The sequence below is a fragment of the Carcharodon carcharias genome, chromosome 18 (genome assembly GCF_017639515.1).
Source record: "Carcharodon carcharias isolate sCarCar2 chromosome 18, sCarCar2.pri, whole genome shotgun sequence".
Classification (NCBI taxonomy): domain Eukaryota; kingdom Metazoa; phylum Chordata; class Chondrichthyes; order Lamniformes; family Lamnidae; genus Carcharodon; species Carcharodon carcharias.
Window position 1 is genome coordinate 104,678,582 of NC_054484.1, and position 16,337 is coordinate 104,694,918.

The 16,337-nt window shown below is 46.0% G+C and overlaps 1 protein-coding gene across 1 annotated transcript in view; it reads right to left on the bottom strand.

Moving 5' to 3' along the window:
- Positions 1 to 653: 653 nt before the first annotated feature.
- Positions 654 to 16,337, bottom strand: part of grpr (gastrin-releasing peptide receptor) — a 336,155-nt gene continuing 320,471 nt past the window's right edge. Inside the window, exon 3 of the mRNA XM_041210935.1 lies at positions 654 to 1,052. Within this exon, the coding sequence (XP_041066869.1) occupies positions 654 to 1,052 (399 nt within the window). The remainder of the gene's footprint in view (positions 1,053 to 16,337) is intronic.

Here is a 16,337-nt window from a genome sequence, read left to right on the forward strand (position 1 = left end):
GAGCCCACTGCAGCGGGAGGAGGGGGGCTGGGAAATTCCAGCCTCGGTGTGGGATTATTTGTGTTAATCCACATCCCAATGCTCAGTGGCATTATTGGTTGGTGCTCTCACGAGGTACTGTGCTACCAGAGCCTCCAATTTAATTACAGCTGTCTGATATCCCACAGCATTAGATATAATGCACCTCTCTCAAACGTACTAACAAATCTTTGATGTAAGACACATTATTTATAGACCACTATCAAATAGAACAACTAAAATTCTCCACCTGTAACAAAACTCTCACTATACTGGTTTTATTTATTGCCTCCCACAAGTTCCCTGAGAGCGAGTCTGGCAAACCACAACCTTTGTGGCATATCTTTGGTACACCATTAGCATCCCTGATGGATGCCCTACTACTAAAGTGGGCCGACTGTATATCAAAACCGTTTCGAACATCTGAAAAGACTGCTTTAATCTGAATCTTGCATTTATTTAACAAACACACAGCATACACCCTTTCTGCCTGAACTCCAACTTTCTGTCATCCACCCATGAATGCATCATTCTCTTTGACATCCTCTTCTCTGAGACCGAGACCCCTGGGCATGGTTGCGATTGCTGAAAAAAAGTGCCAAATGTACATGGTTTAAGAATGCCGTTCGGCACCTCTATACATAACCTTCCTGCTGAACAAAGTTCCCGTTGATTAGGCTGAAGCTTGCCACTGAGTGGTTTGTGCTTTTGAGGGATGTCATCCGTGAGGCAGTGGTACTCCTGCCCATGCTGGTCGAGCGGATGAGGAGATGGCTCCTGCAGCAGAAGAGGTTGCTGTTGAATTGCTTTCGGAAGGTCTTGCTCAGCAGGTAGAGGGCAAATGGGTTAACACAGGAGTTGCTGAAAGCGAGAATCCTGGCACAGATGCTGCCAACCATGTGCACCAAGGAGGTGTCCGCCTGTCCGTAATGGTAAGAACGGTATAGGTAGATGATGTGATTGGGGAGCCAGCTCACGGCGAAGAAACCTACAAACACCAGCACTGTCTTTGCAAGTCTTTTCCTGGATTCCATCTGCGGATAAAACAAAATGGAAAGATTGAAACTTTCTAAAGCAACAGCAGCAGTTTGTGTGAAACTTAAGGGCTATAGTGAGTACTAAAAATGACTCCATTGATATTGAATCTGCATAAGAGGACTGAATAAAGCAAAACAATGCAGAGAAGAAAGTAATGGGTGGAATTTTCCATTCCGGGACTAGGTCCCATGGTGGGGGCAGGAATGCAGAGGCTGCTGGGAATTCGCGTGACCCCAGCCTCATTAATTGTACAGTTAGGGGGTTTCCCCATGTTTTGCGCGGAGGGGTGGGCTCTAACGTCATATTGGGGGGGGGCCCATGTTTAAAAGGCACCTGGACAGCAACTTACCTACCATTCAAGGAGGAGGCAGCCAGAAGAGGAACCTCAGCTCTGGCACCCAAGTTCAGCAATGCTTCACTGAGCGTCCTCCTCAGCCAAATGGAGGCTGGGAGGGACATCCTCCTTTCAGCAGATGGGGGGTGGTGGGGGGGGGGAGCAGGCTGCGCAGAGATGCAAACCCTGTATGGGAGCAAGTCTCCAGGGAAGTCAGTGCCCACAGTGTCCAGCAGAGGAATGCCCTCCAATGCTGCAAGAGGATAAATGGCCTCATCTGCACTGCCAAGGGTAAGTGAACCCTCAGCTGCTCAAACTCACCTCAATGAATGGTGCAGGGGACCTCTTTGGTAACTTGATAAGGTCACATCTCATAGTCCCGCTGCAGTCTATTCACTCTGCAGGTGGAGAGACCACTGAGGGTCCTTCACCCCATCCACAGAGAAAGCTCATTTGTTGTCTGGAAGTGGGGTTGGGGGAAATGAGGGGCTCAGCTGTTGAGGACCCCAGCAAGCAATGCTCATGACATGCCTCTCTGTGCTTTATCCTTACCTCTGCATGGGCTCACCGCTCTGCAGGGTGCTGACCCAGAACCCTCCTGGACAGCCTGCAGTACATCAGTCACATGCCACACAATTCTGTGGGTTATTTGTAAGGCTGGGAGCATGAGAAAGGTACATGAAATTGCTATGTACAAGTAAGCGCTAAATGCAATTGTTCTCAAACCCATCTTCTCGCTTTGCACAGGAGAAGTTAAGTCATGACCGTAGAGAGAGGGAGAAGGTCGGTGGGGGTCAGCCACAGTTAAAAGAACTCACTGACTTTGAGGAGCGAGCAGGGTGGCAGTGGTGGGAGCCATCAGAGATGGACAGATTGGCTTGCGGCCTCTATCCAATAAGGATCCATGCATGTCATAGAAAATTCAGGGTCAAGGGTGTTATGGCACAGCTGATGGTAAATGCTGAGCTGCTCAATCCCAAAGGGAAATCCGAAACAACTGCCACAACTGTTTTGCAATTTGTATAAATTTCGAGGTGCGTATCTTGAATTCAGTGGTAATAAGAACACCGAGTCTTATAGGTTTCTTACAAAAATTAATTAAACCCTTATCAATAGAAGAAATGATTTTAAATACATACATAGATCTACAAATTACTACTATGATAACTTCTAAATCCCTTAGTTAATCTAACTCCCAGTTACACTTTCATAAAGGCAACAGTAAGGCACACAGATTTTAGAAGCACCAGGCAAAGTGACACACAGCGACCCTGAAACAGTCGAGTTCAAAGTGAGTTTTCTTAACTTCAGTTCTTTGTAGGCAGAGCTTGAGGCTTGGATGCTGGAGGTTTTGCACACTTAGCTTAGATCGTGGAATGCCTTCCCTGGCACGCAACCTTCTTTCCTTTATCTACATTTTCCCCTTCGAATGCAAATTCCCATCATTTCACTATGTCTTTGGACTTTACCTCTCTAACAATAAAAATCTCATAGTACCAACTTTACTAGTAATCTTTGGGAAAAATAAACACACTGTTTCTAAACTTCTCCAGACTAGGTGACACATTTCACCCCCTCCTTTGAAATCAATCTAGTCTGGTTCATTTGAAAATTCATATGTTCCCTTTACACCTACTTAACATTTCAAACCTAGCTTATCTTCCATTATATCAAAGCCTTCAGAGCAGCTATCTTTAATTCAGTTAAGTCACATACACACACACACACACACCCCACTATTACTCTTCTTTACAATAAATTCCAATAACATTATGAGAATTATTATATCTTCCTAACAAGGGTGCCTTCCATGTTGGAGGCAGCTCATGCAGTCACTTGCGCTCTCCTCTCTCACTTATAGGTGCCACCAGGAAGATGGCAAGGCCCGAGACACAGAAAGCCCTGTCTAGCTCAAACATAAGCCTGGAGAGGAGTGAGGACATTGCTAATGACCAAAGTGCACCTGTAGAGCCATCACAGCAGACACCTCCACCCTCATCAGCCCAGAAACGCACACCTCGGTGGGTATTAGTTCCATTTCAGGAAGGGTATCACATTCTGATGGTCACTGCACAGGCACATGTCCACAGCAGGAGGAGGCAGAGTCAACCAAGCTGGCCGGCACTTGGAGGAGTGCTGAGGAAGAGGCATCTGTGAGGTTGGAGTCTGATGACAGGCCTCTGGAATTGGCCTTCCAACTGATGCTGAAGAGGCAGCAAGAGGTGGGGAACGTGAGGCAGAGATGGAGGAGGCCCTCATCAGGGTGGCACACAAGGCAGAGGAGTCCATCCGCCTGCTGGCTGATGAAGTGGTGCTGAACTGCGCACGCATGGAGGTCTCCATGGGGAAGGCGGGAATCCATGGAAAGCCTAGTCCAGCAGGTTCTGTCAGAAATGCGCACAGACCTGCACTCCATTATAGTAACCACGGGTGAGCTTCTGTAGTGGTTACACAAGAGGGGGACGGGGCACCTTGCCATCCCTCCAGGTGCCCCTTCCCCTCAAGGTGTCAGGCAGGGACCCTTGGGCACCCAAAGGGAGGAGGAGCTACAGTTGGACACCCCTCTGACCTCCACTCAGGACTCTCTGAGGTTGTCTGGCCCTTCTAAATTCTGTTTGCCTGTGACCCCTACAACCTCATCCTTGCCCCAGAGTAAACCGAGACCTGGAGAGGACAGCTGCCAAGGTCATCCAAGGAACAGGGTCAATGGGTCAGTAGGTTGTCTCCACCCCTGCTGCAGAAGCATTTAGAAGTGATAGGGAGAGAAAAGTTAAGAAGTTCTCAATTCACAAGTGTTTGCATGGGTGCACAATGAATGTCACACATATCAAACCTTTTAACATATGGTTCACTTGCACTTTAATGTCTGATGTGGTTGATTTGCCATAGTCCTTAAGCCTTTGCACAGCACCACCCTTCATCTTCCAAGGGACACACCATGTGTTGTGTTATGGGTTCGCTTGATGTCTCAATGATGAGATCTTGAGAATTGTATGTTTGAACACGAGTGATTTATTTGTACTCTTGAACTATATACAGATTAAAGTCATTGGTATACAAGGTGCTGTTTCCATGCAGGTAGGCTGCTTCTACAGTGTTCTCTCAGTCTATTACCATGTGACTCAATACATCATACCGTGGGCGCTGTTATTTTCTAGTCCTATGTTAACCTCTGCTCTACTGAGCACCTTTACATTACAATGGCTTGCAGGCACACACAACATCATACAACACATGAACCCCAGAATCATGCATGTGCAAGGAGGGAAAGCTCTTTGGCACCTCTTCACACTCCATCATCACACTCTCATTCGCCCACTCTACCAGCTCCCAATGCCCCCTTTAACCATTATCACCCCCACCTACTGCTGGTTGCCTCAGTTTGCCCACCCACCAGGAATCCTCCATTGACTCCACTGACCCCTCCTTCTGAAGCCTTTTCCCCTTGGTAGCACCCTCCACCCCCCCCCAAGCTCATCAACACCTTTTGACAAGGCCTATGCCATTTCCCACCGTATTGTGCCCCTGCCCACCATTAAACCTGCCATTGGTGGGGGGTGGGGAGTGGGACTGGAAAATACCAACCAATGACATCCAGCTCATCAAGCCCATTCCTTCAACAGGCCACATCCACACTGCTCTATCAAAGAGACTATTATTTCCCCTGGGGAAAGGGCCTGTCAGCTCCATTGATGGCAGTAGTGGATGTACCACCCATTATATAGCCTGCCTGATTTTCCTTTAAGCAGGCGTATCACAGGCAGATAGTCCTTTAGCATCAACCTTTGGCCCTCCCCTGCTAAAGTTGAAAATTTGAACCATTTGAATCTGCAGTTGATTGCTGAGGGCTTGGCCTGGATTTTTATATTTTTCCCTGTTACACACACCGTGTTAATATTGCTGAGGGCTTGGCCTGGATTTTTATATTTTTCCCTGTTACACACACCGTGTTAATATTGGGCCGGAACTACCCCGGAGTGGCAATCAGCGACTAACTGCCACTCCATGCCCAATTACTTACTCTAAATTTCTTCCATGCTCTTCTCACCCGGCTTTCTGACCCAGGCCAGGCCAAGCAAGATCCAGACGGCGTAGCTGTCTCTGAAGCCCAGCATCGCAGACAAGCAGAGTCAGATTGAAGAAGGGAACGCCCCCTTTTTTATGGGCACTAGCTGCTGTAAATCAGGTAACTTAAAGGTCCCACTGAACTTGACAGGCCAGGGAGTGGGAGGGCATGGGGGTTTGGACCTTGGGGTGTTTTGGGGGGGTGGGGGGGGGGTGGAATTTGGGTGGTGGTGGGTGAATGTTTGGACCTTAAGGGCGGGGGGGGTGGAGGGTCTGACTTTGGTGGGAATGTGGGGAGTTGGGGGTAGGACCTTGGGTGGGAAGGGGTCAGAGGCTGGGGGTGGTCAGGTCGGGTCAGCTGAGGGGTGGGGTTGGGCCTGAAGGCTGGTGGGGGGAGAAGGTCGTGTCAGGCCTGCCGGGGTGGGGAGGGTGGGTTGGGTCGTGTAATGGGGTGTTGGGTCTCTGGAGGGGGGAGAGTGTGGGGATTGAGTCACTCCGGGCATGTAGGGGTAGGGTGGGTGGTGGGGGAAATAGGGTCAGGTTAGGAGGTGTGAGGGGTGGTGGGGGTGAGGGGTGGTGGGGGGGGGAACATCCCACGTGGGGCCAAGGGGTGGTTAGTAGGGGGAGGGTGGGGGGAGTCCTGTGGGGTGGGTGGGGGTGGGGCTGGGTCTTTACAATAGTTACCCAGAAGTTAGAAGAGGTTTGAATTCTTCTAACTTTTCCTGAGTGACCATTCGTGTAACACAGCTGGAAATGTCTGAAGTCTGCCATTTAAATTGCATTTTCAGATGGTTCCCAGAGCAAGTCATATGCCCAGAGGAAGTTTGCACTTCTAGGCAATTGCTGTGCAAGCCCTTACCTGTGAAGTTCCAAGAGGGATTCCCCAGTGCATCCTTGGGATATCCTCCAAATCCAAAGCTGAGGAGCTCAGAAATTACAGCCCAGTGTTATTCTCATACTAATAGTGGGTCTGTGGAAACCTCTTTTTATAACAAAGCCATGTAAGTGATGGATCAACAGCCCTGCACACAAAGAAACAAGGAAACCAGGTTGCCGAGCAGCAGTTTCCAGTGGCAATGGCCACCAGCTAGCCTTATTTTACTGATGTCACCAAGCAGCAAAGGTCAAAGGTGAGGTGACCCTCGAGGACTCAATTCCAATATTCTTTTCATATTTAAATGGAAAGTAATAATAAAGTAGGAGTGAGAATAAACTGTTAGTAAATGTTAGTAAAATCAATTGGAAGTGGAATTAGCAGAATGGTTCCAGGCATGAAAGGTTTCCAGTTAGATGGATGGACTGGAGAAGCTGAGGTTGTTTTCCCTAGAGTAGAGGAGGCTGAGGAGATTTCATTGAGGTGCTTAAGAGGGAGTTTATACACAGTAAATAAAGAGAAACCTCCCCATGGAGTAACCAGAGGGCACAGGTTTAAAGTGGTTGGCAAAACAATCAGAGGCAACATGGGGGAAAAAAAAGATTTTACATGACGAGTGGTTAGGATTTGGAAGCTGCTGCCTGATGGGAGTGGTAGAAATAGATTCAGTAGGTAGCTTTCTATACGGAACTTGATAGAAAAGTAACTGCAGAGATTTTGGGAAAAAGCCAGGGCGTTGAACTAACCCTTTGAAAGAGCTGGCGCAGATTCGGTGGGCTGAATGGCTTTTTTCTGCGTTGCACTATGCAATGATTCTATGACTTAATGAAATGCAAAATAAAACACTGTCTTGTTTTCAGTTAAAGACGTCTTAATTACCTCAGACCTTCCTATATAATCAGGCCTAATAGCTGAAAGTGCAGTAATCCGGTCAAGTGCCAAACTGGTACTTGACAATTCAGTTAGGCACAACGGGAATGACCTAAGTGACCAGCTTTAATTCATACTAAATATGTCAATAGCATCTATAGGGTGCCCTTAAACACTGCATTAAAAAAAAACTGAAATTGTAGGCATGATCAGGAAGTGTACGGAAACCTGCTAACTTCCACCTTTAATGAGAGTGCTTTCTTCAGCAGCTGGAGAAACCCCCTTAGGGCAGGCGGGTCTGCTATCTTTTAAATGTGTGAATGATCATTAGTTGCTGTTTAAACCAGGGTTCAGACTTTAACTCTGGGTCCATGGGTTTCCCAGGCTTCCTGCACCTGTTTTTGGGGTTAGCAGGTTTTGCAGCCTATATCCCTGTCTGACACTAGTGCCATTTAAGAAATATACAAGGGGAAAGTCTCTGGCATTTGAGTTGTTTCAAGCCTGTGCAAACTATGCAATGGCCACTCTCTGCTGGCTCAAATACAGAATTGGTACAGGAACTTTGCTGCAAAATGAAGACATCATGGCTGCTGTCAGGACAGTGGGTATTAACTTGCATGATACACTGAGTAGTCACACACCAGCTGGACTGTTGACGGAAGAGAATTCCTTTCAGTTGTGATATGTCTCAGGTATGGCATGTGGCGATCGTAAAGTGATACGCTCAATGGCACCCTACACCGTGGGGAAGCCTGCAATCCTCATCAAGCCACATACATGCACCACCTTCTTCTTTCTGAAAAGAGAGAATGCACTATATTCAAGTCTCTTTGAATAGAGAACCTCAGTGGCCTCCATTTTGTAAAAATGGACAGCAAACTGGGAGATCTTTCAAATATCATCTGCCCCAGCCTCGAAGAAGCCAGACGCATAAATGTCCACGGTCATGGTCACTTGCAAAGCCACTGGAAATGCTGCCCTGCTCTGTGGTTGTGTAAATTCACCTCCGTAATGAAGCAGAGATTTCTCACACGCTGTTCTTTACTGGCTTTACTTCTTTACTAGGTGGGAGAATCGCTCTTTGAACACACTGGGCATAAATGATCTCCTACCGAGAACTGTTCTTCCCATCCTCCCTCTTTTAGCTGCTTGCCCTGCTGTGTGTCACTTTTGCTCATTCTCCCTGTCACGCCGTAGTCCAAGGGCATTGCAAACAATGTCTGGGAGCTAGCGGTTGGTGCAGAATCCTTGCAGTCAGGAGCAAGTCCTACACCCATGTGCCACACCATTCCCTGTAGGCTCCAGCAACTTGAAACAACCCTGGAAAACACCAAACAATCTACAACTGCAACAAGAGTCAGTAGAAATCAGTCAGCAACAAGTCAATGATCCCTTTAAATGGCGCGGGGTGGAAGGGGGCCTGCGAGCTGCTGCACACGGTGTGTGGCTGTGCAAGGTTAGGAGGTGGCATCAGCTGGAGCACTGAGCTCCAAGATGGCAGCATTGGTGTCGGTCAGCGTTACACAATGGTCAATGTCGGCCTGCTCTGATGATCCCTGTACACATGCTAACATTCTCACCAAATGGCACCTGGCATGGCTAGCACCCAAAGTGTTGCATGTTCACAATGGCACTTGTAATGCTAAAAAGGTAGGTGCTCCAGAGCTGAATTCCATAGGCCTTAGTGTCGCAGTAACAGCAGCTGACCAGGACGACTTTCAAGCTAGGTGCAAAATCTCAAAGTGAGCGCTGAATGATTGCTTCATGAATTGTCTGGTGGCATCAACTCCTCTGTCATGAGGATAGCAAGTGAAAAAAAGCAGTAAGCAGTGAAGCAGGACAGTTGGAAAATGTTGAATCTGATCGCCTGTAATTTGTTAACAATGCAATTGAGTTCCACTCCAGTTTACTGAACAAATCAGAGGACATTGAAATCCAGCTCTGAGAGTGATTAAATTTAAATAGTCACCGCAGTGTGTGATCAAACAGCAGGAGATCAGCAGCTTGTTGATATAAGCTTGCCTGTTGGATTCTGATACATGGTAGTTTTAATGGAAGTGTCACCTGGTAATATATTTGCCAGTTATTATGATGCAGGCTGATTCTTGTTTACAATAATGGCTGTAAAGTTTAGCGGCTGCCTTAGTTTAATGATATCAGCCTCTGTATAAATTAATCCACTTGCTGCTCACACAGTTAATGTTTCCAGTCCAAGCCCTGGCTTCACAGATTCTGCACAGTTCCAATAAACCTAGGCCTCAGAGTTCATGTTCATTTTCAGATGAATCCTCACTGATTTTGTTTCAACCCCAAATCAAATTTCTCATGTCCTGTTTTCTGTTGCAGAAAGCACACCGTGGTTCTGTTCCTCTATTCTAGCCAAGTGTCAGAATTCCTGTTTCAACATCCCAACTGTATGTCAGAATTCCTGTTTCAACAACCCACCCGTGTGTCACAATTCCTGTTCCAAAATCCAGTCATAATGTCAAAATTCCTGTTTCAACATCCTGTGCTTGTGTCACAATTCCAGTTCCAACATCTTGTCCGTGTGTCACAATTCCTGTTCCAACATCCAGTCAGAATGTCACAATTCCTGTTCCAACATCCTGTCTGTGTGTCACAATATCTGTTCCAACATCGTGTCCAGGTGTCACAATTCCTGTTCCTACATCCAGTCTGAATGTCACAATTGCTGTTCCAATATCCCGTCTGAATGTCACAATTCCTGTTCCAACATCCCACCCGTGTGTCACAATTCCTGTTCCAACATCCTGTCTGAATGTCACAATTCCTGTTCCAACATCCTGTCTGAATGTCACAATTCCTGTTCCAATATCCCGTCTGAATGTAACAATTCCTGTTCCAACATCCCACCCGTGTGTCACAATTCTTGTTCCAACATCCTGTCTGAATGTCACAATTCCTGTTCCAACATCCTGTCTGAATGTCACAATTCCTGTTCCAATATCGTGTCTGAATGTCACAATTCCTGTTCCAACATCCAGTCTGAATGTCACAATTGCTTTTCCAATATCCTGTCTGAATGTCACAATTCCTGTTCCAATATCCCGTCTGAATGTCACAATTCCTGTTCCAACATCCTGTCTGAATGTCACAATTCCTGTTCCAATATCCCGTCTGAACGTCAAAATTTATGTTCCAATATCCTGTCTGAATGTCACAATTCCTGTTCCAACATCCTGCCTGAATGTCACAATTCCTGTTCCAACATCCTGTCCATGTGTCACAATTCCTGTTCCAATATCCAGTCTGAATGTCACAATTCCTGTTCCAATATCCTGTCTGAATGTCACAATTCCTGTTCCAACATCCTGTCTGAATGTCACGATTCCTGTTCCAACATCTTGTCCGTGTGTCACAATTCCTGTTCCAACATCCCATCCTAATGTCACAATTCCTGTTCCAACATCCTGTCCATGTGTCACAATTCCTGATCCAATATCCCGTCTGAATGTCACAATTCCTGTTCCTACATCCAGTCTGAATGTCACAATTCCTGTTCCAACATCCTGTCCATGTGTCACAATTCCTGTTCCAATATCCCGTCTGAATGTCACAATTCCTGTTCCAACATCCTGTCTGAATGTCACAATTCCTGTTCCAATATACCGTCTGAATGTCACAATTCCTGTTCCAACATCCCACCCGTGTGTCACAATTCTTGTTCCAACATCCTGTCTGAATGTCACAATTCCTGTTCCAACAGCCTGTCTGAATGTCACAATTCCTTTTCCAATATCCTGTCTGAATGTCACAATTCCTGTTCCAATATCCTGTCTGAATGTCACAATTCCGGTTCCAACATCCTGTCTGAATGTGACAATTCCTGTTCCAATATCTTGTCCGTGTGTCACAATTCCTGTTCCAACATCCAGTCAGAATGTCACAATTCCTGTTCCAACATCCTGTCTGTGTGTCACAATATCTGTTCCAACATCGTGTCCAGGTGTCACAATTCCTGTTCCAACATCCTGTCTGAATGTCACAATTCCTGTTCCAACAACCTGTCCGTGTGTCACAATTCCTGTACCAACATCCTGTCCGGGTGTCACAATTCCTGTTCCAACATCCAGTCAGAATGTCACAATTCCTGTTCCACATCCAGTCTGAATGTCACAATTCCTGTTCCAACGTCCAGTCTGAATGTCACAATTCCTGTTCCAACATCCTGTCTGAATGTCACAATTCCTGTTCCAACAACCTGTCCGTGTGTCACAATTCCTGTTCCAACATCCTGTCCGGGTGTCACAATTCCTGTTCCAACATCAAGTCTGAATGTCACAATTCCTGTTCCAACATCCTGTCCGTGTGTCACAATTCCTGTTCCAACATCCTGTCTGGGTGTCACAATTCCGGTTCCAACATCCCAGCCGAATGTCACAATTCCTGTTCCAATATCCCACCCGAAAGTCACAATTCCTGTTCCAACGTCCAGTCTGAATGTCACAATTCCTGGTCCTGCATCCAGTCTGAATGTCACAATTCCTGTTCCAACATCCCAACCGAATGTCACAATTCCTGTTCCAAAGTCAGGTCTGTGTGTCACAATTCCTGTTCTAACATCCCGTCAATGTGTCACAATTCCTGTTCCAACATCCCATCCGAATGTCACAATTCCAGTTCCACATCCAGTCTGAATGTCACAATTCCAGTTCCAACGTCCAGTCTGAATGTCACAATTCCTGTTCCAACATCCCACCCATGTGTCAGGATTCCTGTTCCAACATCCCATCCTAATGTCACAATTCCTGTTCCAACATCCTGTCCATGTGTCACAATTCCTGTTCCAATATCCCGTCTGAAAGTCACAATTCTGTTCCTACATCCAGTCTGAATGTCACAATTGCTGTTCCAACATCCTGTCCATGTGTCACAATTCCTGTTCCAATATCCCGTCTGAATGTCACAATTCCTGTTCCAATATCCCATCTGAATGTCACAATTCCTGTTCCAACATCCCACCCGTGTGTCACAATTCCTGTTCCAACATCCTGTCTGAATGTCACAATTCCTGTTCCAACATCCTGTGTGAATATAACAATTCCTGTTCCAACATCCCACCCGTGTGTCACAATTCTTGTTCCAACATCCTGTCTGAATGTCACAATTCCTGTTCCAACATCCTGTCTGAATGTCACAATTCCTGTTCCAATATCCTGTCTGAATGTCACAATTCCTGTTCCAACATCCAGTCTGAATGTCACAATTGCTTTTCCAATATCCTGTCTGAATGTCACAATTCCTGTTCCAATATCCCGTCTGAATGTCACAATTCCTGTTCCAACATCCAGTCTGAATGTCACAATTCCTGTTCCAATATCCCGTCTGAACGTCACAATTTCTGTTCCAATATCCTCTCTGAATGTCACAATTCCTGTTCCAACATCCTGCCTGAATGTCACAATTCCTGTTCCAACATCCTGTCCATGTGTCACAATTCATGTTCCAATATCCCGTCTGAATGTCACAATTCCTGTTCCAATATCCCATCTGAATGTCACAATTCCTGTTCCAACATCCCACCCGTGTGTCACAATTCCTGTTCCAACATCCTGTCTGAATGTCACAATTCCTGTTCCAACATCCTGTCTTAATGTCACAATTCCTGTTCCAATATCCCGTCTGAATGTCACAATTCCTGTTCCAACATCCCACCCGTGTGTCACAATTCTTGTTCCAACATCCTGTCTGAATGTCACAATTCCTGTTCCAACATCCTGTCTGAATGTCACAATTCCTGTTCCAATATCCTGTCTGAATGTCACAATTCCTGTTCCAACATCCAGTCTGAATGTCACAATTGCTTGTCCAAGATCCTGTCTGAATGTCACAATTCCTGTTCCAATATCCCGTCTGAATGTCACAATTCCTGTTCCAACATCCCACCCGTGTGTCACAATTCTTGTTCCAATATCCCGTCTGAACGTCACAATTTCTGTTCCAATATCCTGTCGGAATGTCACAATTCCTGTTCCAACATCCTGCCTGAATGTCACAATTCCTGTTCCAACGTCCTGTCTGAATGTCACAATTCCTGTTCCAACATCCTGTCCATGTGTCACAATTCCTGTTCCAATATCCAGTCTGAATGTCACAATTCCTGTTCCAATATCCTGTCTGAATTTCACAATTCCTGTTCCAACATCCCATCCTAATGTCACAATTCCTGTTCCAACATCCTGTCCATGTGTCACAATTCCTGATCCAATATCCCGTCTGAATGTCACAATTCCTGTTCCAACATCCCACCCGTGTGTCACAATTCTTGTTCCAACATCCTGTCTGAATGTCACAATTCCTGTTCCAACATCCTTTCTGAATGTCACAATTCCTGTTCCAATATCCCGTCTGAATGTCACAATTCCTGTTCCAACATCCTGTCTGAATGTCACAATTCCTGTTCCAATATCCCGTCTGAACGTCACAATTTCTGTTCCAATATCCTGTCGGAATGTCACAATTCCTGTTCCAACATCCTGTCTGAATGTCACAATTCCTGGTCCAATATCCTGTCTGAATGTCACAATTCCTGTTCCAACATCCTGCCTGAATGTCACAATTCCTGTTCCAACATCCTGTCCATGTGTCACAATTCCTGTTCCAATATCCAGTCTGAATGTCACAATTCCTGTTCCAATCTCCTGTCTGAATTTCACAATTCCTGTTCCAACATCCTGTCTGAATGTCACAATTCCTGTTCCAACATCCTGTCCGTGTGTCACAATTCCTGTTCCAACATCCCATCCTAATGTCACAATTCCTGTTCCAACATCCTGTCCATGTGTCACAATTCCTGATCCAATATCCCGTTTGAATGTCACAATTACTGTTCCTACATCCAGACTGAATGTCACAATTCCTGTTCCAACATCCTGTCCATGTGTCACAATTCCTGTTCCAATATCCCGTCTGAATGTCACAATTCCTGTTCCAATATCCCGTCTGAATGTCACAATTCCTGTTCCAACATCCCAACCGCGTGTCCCAATTCCTGTTCCAAAATCCTGTCTGAATGTCACAATTCCTGTTCCAAAATCCTGTCTGAATGTCACAATTCCTGTTCCAACATCCGGTCTGAATGTCACAATTCCTGTTCCAATATACCGTCTGAATGTCACAATTCCTGTTCCAACATCCCACCCGTGTGTCACAATTCTTGTTCCAACATCCTGTCTGAATGTCACAATTCCTGTTCCAACATCCTGTCTGAATGTCACAATTCCTTTTCCAATATCCTGTCTGAATGTCACAATTCCTGTTCCAATATCCCGTCTGAATGTCACAATTCCGGTTCCAACATCCTGTCTGAATGTGACAATTCCTGTTCCAATATCTTGTCCGTGTGTCACAATTCCTGTTCCAACATCCAGTCAGAATGTCACAATTCCTGTTCCAACATCCTGTCTGTGTGTCACAATATCTGTTCCAACATCGTGTCCAGGTGTCACAATTCCTGTTCCAACATCCTGTCTGAATGTCACAATTCCTGTTCCAACAACCTGTCCGTGTGTCACAATTCCTGTTCCAACATCCTGTCCGGGTGTCACAATTCCTGTTCCAACATCCAGTCTGAATGTCACAATTCCTGTTCCAACATCCTGTCCGTGTGTCACAATTCCTGTTCCAACATCCTGTCCGGGTGTCACAATTCCGGTTCCAACATCCCAGCCGAATGTCACAAATCCTGTTCCAATATCCCACCCGAAAGTCACAATTCCTGTTCCAACGTCCAGTCTGAATGTCACAATTCCTGGTCCTGCATCCAGTCTGAATGTCACAATTCCTGTTCCAACATCCCAACCGAATGTCACAATTCCTGTTCCAAAGTCCCGTCTGTGTGTCACAATTCCTGTTCTAACATCCCGTCCATGTGTCACAATTCCTGTTCCAACATCCAGTCAGAATGTCACAATTCCTGTTCCACATCCAGTCTGAATGTCACAATTCCTGTTCCAACATCCTGTCTGAATGTCACAATTCCTGTTCCAACAACCTGTCCGTGTGTCACAATTCCTGTTCCAACATCCTGTCCGGGTGTCACAATTCCTGTTCCAACATCAAGTCTGAATGTCACAATTCCTGTTCCAACATCCTGTCCGTGTGTCACAATTCCTGTTCCAACATCCTGTCCGGGTGTCACAATTCCGGTTCCAACATCCCAGCCGAATGTCACAATTCCTGTTCCAATATCCCACCCGAAAGTCACAATTCCTGTTCCAACGTCCAGTCTGAATGTCACAATTCCTGGTCCTGCATCCATTCTGAATGTCACAATTCCTGTTCCAACATCCCAACCGAATGTCACAATTCCTGTTCCAAAGTCAGGTCTGTGTGTCACAATTCCTGTTCTAACATCCCGTCAATGTGTCACAATTCCTGTTCCAACATCCCATCCGAATGTCACAATTCCTGTTCCACATGCAGTCTGAATGTCACAATTCCTGTTCCAACGTCCAGTCTGAATGTCACAATTCCTGTTCCAACATCCCACCCGTGTGTCACAATTCCTGTTCCAACATCCCATCCTAATGTCACAATTCCTGTTCCAACATCCTGTCCATGTGTCACAATTCCTGTTCCAATATCCCGTCTGAAAGTCACAATTCTGTTCCTACATCCAGTCTGAATGTCACAATTGCTGTTACAACATCCTGTCCATGTGTCACAATTCCTGTTCTAACATCCCGTCAATGTGTCACAATTCCTGTTCCAACATCCCATCCGAATGTCACAATTCCTGTTCCACATGCAGTCTGAATGTCACAATTCCTGTTCCAACGTCCAGTCTGAATGTCACAATTCCTGTTCCAACATCCCACCCGTGTGTCACAATTCCTGTTCCAACATCCCATCCTAATGTCACAATTCCTGTTCCAACATCCTGTCCATGTGTCACAATTCCTGTTCCAATATCCCGTCTGAAAGTCACAATTCTGTTCCTACATCCAGTCTGAATGTCACAATTGCTGTTACAACATCCTGTCCATGTGTCACAATTCCTGTTCCAATATCCCGTCTGAATGTCACAATTCCTGTTCCAACAACCTGTCCGTGTGTCACAATTCCTGTTCCAACATCCTGTCCGGGTGTCACAATTCCTGTTCCAACATCCAGTCT